Source organism: Chrysochloris asiatica, unplaced genomic scaffold (assembly GCF_000296735.1).
Source record: "Chrysochloris asiatica unplaced genomic scaffold, ChrAsi1.0 scaffold00090, whole genome shotgun sequence".
Taxonomy (NCBI): domain Eukaryota; kingdom Metazoa; phylum Chordata; class Mammalia; order Afrosoricida; family Chrysochloridae; genus Chrysochloris; species Chrysochloris asiatica.
Window position 1 is genome coordinate 9,808,563 of NW_006408608.1, and position 10,960 is coordinate 9,819,522.

General features: G+C 45.4%; 2 protein-coding genes across 3 annotated transcripts in view; one reads left to right on the plus strand and one right to left on the minus strand.

Moving 5' to 3' along the window:
• The first annotated feature begins 1,792 nt into the window (after window positions 1–1,792).
• On the plus strand, window positions 1,793–2,978 carry NPPA (natriuretic peptide A). The gene is made up of 3 exons (XM_006866428.1): window positions 1,793–1,912; window positions 2,035–2,361; window positions 2,967–2,978. The coding sequence occupies exons 1-3, from the start codon at window positions 1,793–1,795 to the stop codon at window positions 2,976–2,978; spliced, it is 459 nt and encodes a 152-aa protein (XP_006866490.1).
• A 5,367-nt stretch (window positions 2,979–8,345) lies between these two features.
• CLCN6 (chloride channel, voltage-sensitive 6) overlaps window positions 8,346–10,960 on the minus strand; it is a 52,072-nt gene continuing 49,457 nt past the window's right edge. For both annotated transcript variants that reach the window (XM_006866382.1, XM_006866381.1), the window contains one exon: window positions 8,346–8,426. In XM_006866382.1, coding sequence (XP_006866444.1) covers window positions 8,346–8,426 — 81 coding nt within the window. The remainder of the gene's footprint in view (window positions 8,427–10,960) is intronic.

The window sequence follows — 10,960 nt, forward strand, 5'->3', positions numbered from 1 at the left end:
ATGCACTACGTTGTTTGATTTCTTGACTGCTTCTTCTATGAGTGTTAACAACTTCAATCTTTTCTCCATTGATAAGAATGCTGTTTATTGTTTCAGTGGTGAGGATTTTTTTTATTTTTATTTTTTTTACATTGAGATGCAATCCATACCAAAAACTGTGGTCTTTGATCTTCATCGGTAAGTATTTTAAGTCCTCTTCACTTTCAGCAAGCAGGGTTGTATCATCTGCATATTGCAGGCTGTTAATCCTGATGCCATGTTTTTCTTCATATAACCCAGCTTCTCGGATTATTTGCTTATCATATAAATTGAATAAATACGGTGAAAGAATACAACTTTGTTGTACACCTTTCCTAATTTTAAATCATTTGGTGTTCTCTTGTTCTGTTTGAACAATGGCCTCTTGGTCTATGTACAGGTTCCTCATGGGCACAATTAAGTGTTCTGAAATACTCATACTTAGTAATGTTGTCCATAGCTTGTCATGATCCACACAATTGAAAGCCTTTGTGTAGTCAATAAAAGCACAGGTCAACATCTTTCTGGTATTCTCTGCTTTCAGCCAAGATTCATCTGATGTCAGCAATGATATCTCTCATTCTATGTCCTCTCCTGAACCTGGCTTGAACCTCTGGGAGTTCTCTGTTAATGTATACTTGCAGCCGTTTCTGTATTACCTTTAGTAAAACTTTACTCATATGGGATATCAAGCTTCAAAATCAATAAGTCTGACCTTCTATAAGCAGCAAGGCCAAGAAATGAAAAGACCGGCACCCTCTAAGGGCCTATCTCCCTTAACGCCTTGGATGGAGTTGTGGGAGGGTAGACTGGAGGCAAGGTTTTGGAGAAGAATGACTGGTTCCCCAAACTTTTCTAGGTACTTATATTTGGAGTCCTGGTATGGCACTGTGGCTAATGCACTGGACTGCAAAGTTGTTTGAACTGTAAGGCTGGCAGTTCAAGCTCACCAGTTGGTCCTCGGAAACCCTATACAGGGTCGCTATGGTACAGAACCGACTTGACGGTCCTCAACACCACCAATATTTGGGAACTGAATTTTTGGGACGTTCATCACATTTGGTTCCTGGTTGATTTGATACTCTGAAAAAGAACTCCCTCTTCTCCTTACTGCTGAGAAACGACTATCACAAGTGGAGATGGGCTTATCTCAGACGGATACGGGTTGCCACACCCCCTGATGTGAAGCCAGCCTGAGCATCAGGACTAATTTGTCCCAAGCTGCTGGCTGCCTGCTATTTCCTCCTCTCCCGCCCTTATTTGGAGCCCCTGCCAGCTCAACTGCAAACCAACCCGGAGAGCTGGGCGACGGCCAACCTCCACCCTCTGCTTCCCCATAGGGGTCCAGTTGCTGAGGAGAAAGAATCCTGAGGCATCACTGTGAGAGATAATCACGAACTCTTTTTTGCTCTTCTCACACCTTTGAAGTGGGAGCCTCTTGAGGCCAATCAGCAAGAATGTGGCTCTTGCAGCAGAGGGTCTGGGGGTGGGGAGGTTGCTGGAGCTGCTCAAGGCAGAGGGGCTGTGACAAGCTCCACTAGGCTGATAACTTTAAAAGGGCATCTTCTGCTGGTTCCTCACTCAGCTGCTTTATCGCTGCAAGTGACAGAATGGGGAGGGTTTCATCCCTCTTGCACTGTCAGAGAGCCGGGGGGCTATAAAAAGAGAAGGCACAGGGCAGCTGGGAGACAGAGAGGGACGAAGGCCACTTGAGGCAATTCAGAGAAAAGAGAAGAATCAACAACCATCAGATCACCTCTTGGCCAACATCAGCATGGGCACCTCCACCATCACCGTGGGCTTCCTCCTCTTCCTGACATTTCAGCTCCCACGTCAAGCCAGAGCGAACCCTGTGTACACCTCTGTGTCCAATGCAGACCTAATGGATTTCAAGGTAGGGCCAAGAAAAGGGGTTCAGCTTGGGACCAAGGGGCTTTCTGATACTGTGCCAATTCCTGTTGATTTTCTCCACACCCATGAGACCGCTCCCTTTTCTTGTATGTTCCTTTTGTAAAGAATTTGCTGGACCATTTGGAGGACAAGATGCCTTTAGAAGACGAGGTTGTGCCCCCACAAGGACTAAGTGAGCAAAATGACGAGGCTGGGGTGGCTCTCAGTTCCTTCCCTGAGGTGCCTTCCTGGACCAGGGAGGTCAGCCCAGCCCAGCGAGATGGGGGTACCCTTGGGAGGGGCCCCTGGGACTCCTCTGAAAGATCTGCCCTCCTGAAAAACAAGTTGAGGGGATTGCTCGCTTCCCCTCGGAGCCTGCGGCGGTCCAGCTGCTTCGGAGGCAGGATGGACAGGATTGGAGCCCAGAGTGGCCTCGGGTGCAACAGCTTCCGGGTAAGATGAATGGGAGTAGAAATACGATGGGGAGGAAAATGGTGGTTGTGTCAAAGAACAGGATCAGGGGGCACTTCCAGTAGGAAAAGGACCAGCTTGTTCCCTTTGAAATTTCAGCTCTAATTTGGTAGATGAGCCATCTGAACAATGCCTTCATCCTCAGCTACTGCTTCTACCCATTGTCCCATTGCTGTTGAGTCTATTCTGACTCATAGTGACCCCGCAGGACAGAATAGAACCATCCTATAGAGTTTCAAGGCTGAAAATCCTTACCAAAGTAGATTGCCCCATCGTTCTCTCTCAGAGTGGCTGCTGGGTTTGAACTTCAGTCCTGTTGGTTAGTAGCCAAGTGCTAAACTACTGTGCTATCAGGGCTCCTTCTGACTGCTGTTAGCACAGGGAAATGAAAGTTTTCATTTAGCCTAAGTCATCTTTGTACTGCTTCATTGTTCATTCCCAGAATTACAAGAGCCCAGAAGATCTACTAGCTCCAATTCATCAAACTCAAAGGGTCACCAGGCTGGGCATGGGGACTGGTGGAAATAACTGGTCAGAAGTCAATAGAACCGATGACCAAACCAAACATATCTGTGTTCTCTTTGTAGTACCGAAGATAATGGCCAGAGAAGAAAAGGTAGGCCAGCCTGGGCAGACTCCAAGACCCTCACCTCCTGGGATTTCTCACTCAAACTTGTCTCATCTCATGGCCATCGAGTTGACAAGCACCAGTCCCAGCTGTAGTACCCTGCCAACATTTGTCACATTTTATGCTAAATGTAGATAAAATGGGTTAATTGTATCTTCCTTGCCTCTTCCACCCCCATGCATTAACTTTTGGACACACCCCACCTGTTACCGAAAGCAGTTTGAAAGAAAAAAAAAAAAAAGAATAAATGTCAGCACCATGGACAGATGTCAATGTGTTTGGTTGGTGTGATTTCTCATTTCTGAGGGAAGAGAATTCAGTCCAATCTTTTTTGTCAAAGGAGTCCAGGTGACACATGGTGACTTGAATTCATGTCATTCTGAGGGATAAGGATGAGGAAGTTTGTTTCTGTAAAGATGACAGTCTTGGAAATACTATGGGGCAGTTCTACTCTGTCCTACAGGGTCACATCGTGTTGGAATGCCTCCGTGGAAATAAAAAAAAAAAAATGTTGCTTGTCAGAAGAATGCTGTTTCTTTCTTCCTACTTACATTCCTCCCTCCCTTTTTTAGGGGGGGGGGCGGGCACCTCAGATTGTAGTTCTCATTTTTCAAGTTGTTCTGCCTCTCATTCTAGCCTCAGTCACGGGTCCTGAGAAAGCCCCATTAGGCTGAAAGATTGGTTTAGATTGCACATGGCCAGACCGTTTATTAAAACAGGCTTACAAAACAACCATGCTTATTTTCTAGTTACATCTAACAAAGCTCGTGCTCAATAGATAGTTTTTGTATTTATAGTGATTTTTGGTTAGTTATTTTAAAAAGGCACTCTATAATTTAAGGGTACTCGCTAAATTTTCTCAGATATATTTTGAGAAATTGCTGGAACCGGAGGAGTTGCACTTCTAGTTTGGAAAAAGGGAGGCGATAGGCTGGCAAAACTGAAGAGGTGAAGACAGTGTTCACTTTGCTGAAAAGAGTATTTATGTGTCTTCCAGGTGTTAATATCTGTGCCTAAAAAATAACCTAAAGACCAAGATGACTGGACTTGTAGACTTTACTGGGGCAGATGCAGTGTTTTTGAATCTGCTACTGAAAAGAGCATTATCCTAAGTAGAAAATAACAGGCATTCAGTTCACCTAGTCTCATTTGCTTTTCTGCTAAATCCCACTCTCCACATAAGACCCCACAGCACTCCTCCAACGCTCCCCATGCTCATCTGTGTCCTTATGCTGTTTTCACTTGGAATGTCCTTAATCAGTCTTCCTGAGACATTCTCAAGGCTCATTATAAATGCTACTTGTTCCCGGAAGTCTTCCCTGATACCATGTGCCAGTAAAAATGAATCTCTTCTTCCTCTCTCCATAGGCAGCAATGCATCTGCAATTGTTACAATGTAACAAAATGTTAACCACGATCACTGAGGAGATTGTGAGGTTCTTGAAGACAAATGTCCCTTCAGCACCTCCTGCAGTACATGGCACAGTTGGTGCTCGATAAATGTTGGACAAAATGTCTTGGTCTTGTACAGAAATTTGGAAAAGGGAAAATGATGTAGCAGCTCACTCCTTTGAGAAGGGAGAGGAAGCCAGAAGAGTTGATGGTTAGAGTGTCAGGGGTAGAAATCTAATCTATAGAAGAATAGTGTCTGGACACATTCCCAGGGTGTCATTTTAACACAGTGGGTTCTCATTGGATGGAATATACTTAAAGTGCCAAGTACATAAGGTGGAAGAGGCCTCTAGAACTTAGAGGGAACTTCGGGATAGGGAGAGTAGCCTGAACACCTGACCGAGACAGACGGCTTCTACCACTGCTTGAATGGTGATCAGATGAAGCCATGTCTCCTGAAAAACAAAAGACAAGTGACCAAAAAGCAGTGACAGATGGCACCAGCGGAAGCTAGTCACAAAGCCTGAACATTTACAGATGCAGCAGTAAGTTTTTTTCTTCTGGTTAGATTTCAGGAGAATCTGTATAACTAATTCCTATCCGCAACAGTGTTCAGAACACAAATGGACTCTTGACCTATTGTTCTGGGAAGAGCAGCTCGAACAGCTTCATAATAGGTGGTCTTCTTGAGGCTGTGACGCATTTCAGTAAGAGCCAACCCATTGCATTAAAAAAGATGCAGTGTGTTCACGGAGTCCTTGGGTGGGGCTGTGGCTAACACACTTAGCTGCTAATTCAGTCTATACAGAGGCGCCTTGGAAGTAAAGGCCTAGAGATCTACTTTGAAAACATAATCCATTGAAAAACACTATGGAACACAGGGTGTGACCATGAGTTGGAATCCACACAATGGTTCTTTTTTGTTTCGTTGTTTTTTCAAATGTGCTCATTTGAAGAGAAAAACACAAAATGATGGTACCTTCCACGATTTCTGCTACAATATACAGGGTCAAATGTGTTATGATGAAGGTAGTTGTTGAACAGACAAGTGGACCCTCCTGTGGGCCTTGGCCCTCATGAACTGAAGAGGCATGCTGGGAAAGCTACAGAACACTGCTTCCCAGCTTTATAGCTTCTATGTATTAGAAAAAGAATGGGAATAAATAAGAAAGCAAGTACTATGCTAAAGAGTGTGCTGGAGGCAAAAAGCTAAAGGAGATGGAGGAAGACATTGTATTCGGACACGTTAATGGTTACAGTGAGAACTTCCATGTTCCAAAAGCTCAAATAAAAATAGATTTTTACACATTAAAAAAAATACAATTTATATACACAGTGGAATTAGCTAACATGACTGTACAAACAAACAGTGCAAACAGAAAAGAGGAAGCCACCCCTATGAAATAGCCAAAGTCTGCAGGAGCTGGGGCAACACTGCTTGTCAATACTGCATGGGCCCTGGTGAAAGAGCTCCTGTCCACCCACCAGGGCCATGGCGGTGCAGTTTTGCCTCAGAAATGTGAAATGATTAGCCAAGCAAGCAACTGTCTGTTCCAGCTCAGAACCATTACACAAGGTCAGGGTCAAACCATCCCCAGGACACAGAGGGCAGGACTAGACTCTTGCACCCATTCTCCAATCAACAGTGTAGTATGCTGGACACAAGTACTTCCAGCCAGGCCGTGGCCCTGTGGGCGGGTGTCTGGGTTACTGAGGCACCTCACGACTAGGAGGTGATGGAAGTCTTGCTCTCTGGGTCTGGGATACTAGGAAGATGCTGGAAAGGCTGGTCTGGTTTCTGACTCACAGCTCAAAGGACAAGGTTTACAGCTATTTTATCACAAGGAGAAAAACTGCACTCTTTGGGTTTTGCGGGGAAGGGTGAGGAAACAGAGTGCCTCTACAGAGGACCCTGGGCCCTCCTTGGCACGCATCCAGTAGATTCAGGAGGGGAGGAGGGAGGCATCTGCATTGAACTATCTGCGGGGACAAAATAGCCAGTGACTCAAATACAACGCGATGTGCACGAGGGACAAATTCCAGTAACATTCACCCGGGGAGGCCGTGAAACTGGTGGCATGAGACCCACCCTTCTTTGGAGACCAGAGGTCCTCTTGCAGGACTTCAGTTCTGCCAATTTCAGTGAGAGCTGGACGGAAGGGACTTGGGGTCTGATGGACTGCCACACCATTGTCCTGATTTGGTAATTGGTTTTTTTTTTAATTAAGGAAGAGCCAAATTCTGGCCAACCCCATGAAACAGACTGCAGCAATCCTACCTAAAGGCTTTACTTGTGGGGTCTCATGATTTCCCCCACTGTCGACTGGGAGCAGTGTTAACAGGTTAAGCACACCCACGGAGGCTGAGAACTTAAGGTACTGAAGTAATTTTGGTCAAAGAGATTAAGAAAATGGGGTCAAATAGAGGGGTTCACCATCAGTAAGAAAAGATCTAGAAGCAGCAACTACATATGTAAGTTTTTTAGGGAGTGCTGAGCCCGAGAGCTTTGCAAAGGAAGTCAGTTCATGGATGAGGGTGAGACAACAGGCTGCCGGGCCAGGCACTGAGGCCATGGGCAGATCCAAATTAGAAATCACAAAACACAAATCCTGAGGTCCCAGATATATAGAGAAGTAAGCAGAAGGAAAGTTAAGTGCCAACAACTGAAACCCAAAGGCTTGGTTTCAGTACCTGTTCAGTATAGGGCGATTTTAACCAGTCTGAGACAAACAAGGGGGCCTGTTCCTATGTTGAACAAAACAAGGGAATTTGTACTTACGTTTTTCCTGCTGATAGGGTGCACCCCCCCACATGCCTCTGGAAGTTTCCATTTCTGAGCCCCAAATAGGTTGGAATGGTTACCAGCCAGGGAGAGAATTTTATGGAAGGTAGAGACACCTCATCCCCCAGAATAAACCACCTGCTTTACCATAACACTACTTTTCCAGCTGCTTCACATACTGACTGGCTCAGGACCCTACTCACTTCCATTTTCTACAAAACTCCCTCAGGCCAAGAGAACAGTGTCACCGAAGGGTGCTCTGCTCCCAGTAAATCTGTGGGTGATGCCCAAATTGTGGCTGTGGCCGCTGTCCCAGAAAGGCATGGATGAGAAGTTCAGGAAGGCTGAGAAGTGCTGAGCATGGAAAGGCCCAGGCCAGATCAGGGTAGAATTGTGTTCCTCGGAGACCTTGAGGAATGTGCAAAATGCAGAGAAAGCTGAAGCAGTCAAAACCAGGGTAGATGTACCATTGACCCTAGTTGAAGATTTCCTGTGCAGAGACTATCATTGGGGCTTTGTGCTTCAGGAAGGTGCTGGCTGTATGGACATTCAAAGCACAGGGTAAGCCTAGAGCACCTGCCCACACCCAGGAAGCAGGTTTCCCTCCAAATGTGCTCCAGACAGTGGCCCAAGTTCCAACAAAGAAAGCCCTCCCTAAAGCCTGACTCATTTCCCCAGTGCCCAGTTCCTAAATGTGGCATTAACAGTGTTTTACAACTGGCATTTCCCCAGTTACCTCAGCCAAAATCCCTCCCAAGATTTAAGGCAACAGCTGGGTTCCCTAGGAAAAGAAGCACAGAGGCGCAAGAATGGCTCTGTCGTCCCCTAGTGGCTGAGGCCTGACTTTCACCTCTGGGCCTGCTCCAGGAGGACCTGGGGCGGGCCTGGGCCAACACTGGATGGTAGGAGGTAGGGGAGCAGGAAATAGAAAGGTAAGTGTTATGAAAGTCAGAAAGTCCAAACTCAGATGGTTCAAGACCCTCCCCCAGATCTCCAACTGCCAAGTATTCAATGATGGCTCCAGGCTTTCCAAACACAGGGTGACGAATCTTTTGTGCCTGGAATAGCCCCAGCTGGCTGGGCAGGCTGGGATGAGAGTGGGCTGCCTCCCCAGGTAGCTCTGGAGAGGGAAGTGGCACAGGCAGTGTGAGGCTGAGCCGGCCGTCAGATGGTCTGGTAGTGCTGCCGCAGCCGGGCCTGCAGAAACTCATACGTCAGGTTATGCCGAGTGATGATCCCGACGATCTACGCAGGGAGAGAAAAACCCACATCACTCACTGGTAGAAACAAGAGTGAAAAGTGCTCACCCAGCTGTTTAGGGAAATAACTTGGCAAGCCTTGTGTCAGAACTGCTGGGTGAATTTGAACCACCAACATTACTGTTAGCAGCTAATACCACCTAGGAACCTGGATAAATGATCAGGGATGCTCACGTCAAAGGCTTTGAAGAGAAAAAGCTGGAGGGTCCTGGTACAGAGCTGTAGAATCAGCACTGGTCTGCGAACGGCAGGTCGGCAGTTCAAACCCACCAGCTGCTCCTTGGAAACTCACTGAGTTGGAAGTGACCAGATAGCATTTAATAACAACAGGGGTCATAAACAAAGGCTGAGGGAACAAATTTAATTCCACAAAGGCTTTAGCTGGGCCAGCTGAGATGTGCATTTGATGCCTGTTTGAACAGGACGTGTGCCTCTCTTTCTTATGCCACCACACCCAGCCGGCTTCATACATGCATACCAAACTTGCTGAGTGCTGTGCAATTGGCTCAAACTCACAGTGACCCTATAGGATAGAGTCCAACTGCCCCAAAGAGTTTCTCTACGGGAGCAGATCACCAGGTCATTTTTCCCATGGAGTGCCTGATGGGTTCTAACGCCAGTCTTCTGGTTAGCAGCCAAGTGCTTAACCACTGCACCACCAGGGCTCCTTTGCAATAGGCATGGCCCCTGCCAAAGCTCATCATTCTCACCTTTCCGAACGAGCCAGGAAAGTAATCTTTCACCATTCCTTATAGTGGTCTACGTTCCACACTGGTGCCAGGCACGCCAAAGCCACAAGATACACTGTGTTAGGACTGGCCTGTGTGGTTAGCAGTTATATTTCCAAAGAACACAGACAGACTGCAACTAACTCTGTGTGAAAGCAAGCTGTGCTGCACTATATGAGTCTCGGCTTTTAAAGAGGTCTCCTTGAAGAAAGAAGTCTAATGTGCCCGAAGACATTAACAAAAAAAACCAGGCTCTGGGAATTGATGGAATACAAATTGAAATTGCTCAACAAGCTGATGCAGTGCTGCTGCAGGCACTTACTCATCTATGTGAAGACATTTTTTAAACAGCTACTTGGCCAATTGATTGAAGGCAATCCATATTTGTGCAAATTCCAAAGAGAGTTGATCTAACAGAATGAGGAATCATTGAACAATGTCATTAATATCACATGAAAGTAAAAGTTTGCTAAAGATAAATTTTAAATGGATGCAACAGTACATTAACAGGGAATTACCAGATATTCAAGCTGAATTCAGACAAGGACATGGAGTGAGGGCTATCATTGCTGACCTCAGGTGGATCCTGACTGAAAATAGAAAATAACTAGAAAGATGTCTGCCTGTGCTTTATTAGCTACACAAAGGCTTTTGACTGTGTGGATTATCACAAAGTTATGAACAACATTGTGGAACGTGAGTATTTGTGAACACTTAATTATGCTCATTAGGAACCTGTTCATAGACCAAGAGGCAATCATTTGAACAGAGCAAGGGGACACCGAATGGTTTAAAATTAGGAAAGGTGTACACTACAATTGTATTCTTTAACCATACTTAATTCAATCTGTATGCTGAGCAAATAATCTGAGAAGCTGAATTATACGAAGAAGAACATGGCATCATGATTGGAGGAAGATTAAATAGCAGCCTGCAGATGATACAACCTTGCTTGCTGAAAGCTGCAATACTTGATGATGAAAATCAAAGAACACAGCCTTCAGCATGGATTGTACCTCAATGTAAAGAAAGCAAAAACCATCACCACTGAAGTTGTCAAAGACTTCATTTTGCCTGAATCCACTATCAACACTCATGAAAGCAGCACTCAGGACATCAAATGACATTGCATCAGGCAGATCTACTGCACAAGATCTCTTTAAAGTGTTCAAGAGCAAAGATGTTGCATATGGTCCATATTCTCCAGATGAGTGCGTATCTTTGCCTATCTACACCAGTGCTGATAGGGATCGTGTGGTAACTAATATCGATGTCCCATGCGGGGGCAACCAAGACCAGTGGATTCAGTGTGGAGCAGCTTTCTTTCTAAAAAATCAGTAAAATCTAATACCAGCAACGACTGTCTCATCAAAAAGAAAATGCCGTTATTTAAGCTTTAGATAAAATATATGGTTAGTCTATATTTAATGTGAATTCAGAATATTAGAGCATCATGACTCCATGTTGTGTATGTCATTTGGTTTTCATTATACTGGGTGATGACAATCGAGTTAAGATTAAAATGGATTAATTTTGATAACATGAAATCTTTATGAGTCAGTTCACTTTTGTAAAGGCTCAAAAATTTAAATGTTTTATGTAAGCAGTATGTTGTTGTTGTTGTCAGGTGCCATCGAGTCGGAACCGACTCATAGCGACCCCATGCACGGCAGAACAAAACAATGTCCCATCCTGGACCAACCTCACTACCGCTGCCACACTTGAGTCCATCAATGATGCCACCTGGCCAATCCATCTCGTTAGGGGTCTTCCTCTTTTTCTCTGATCCTCC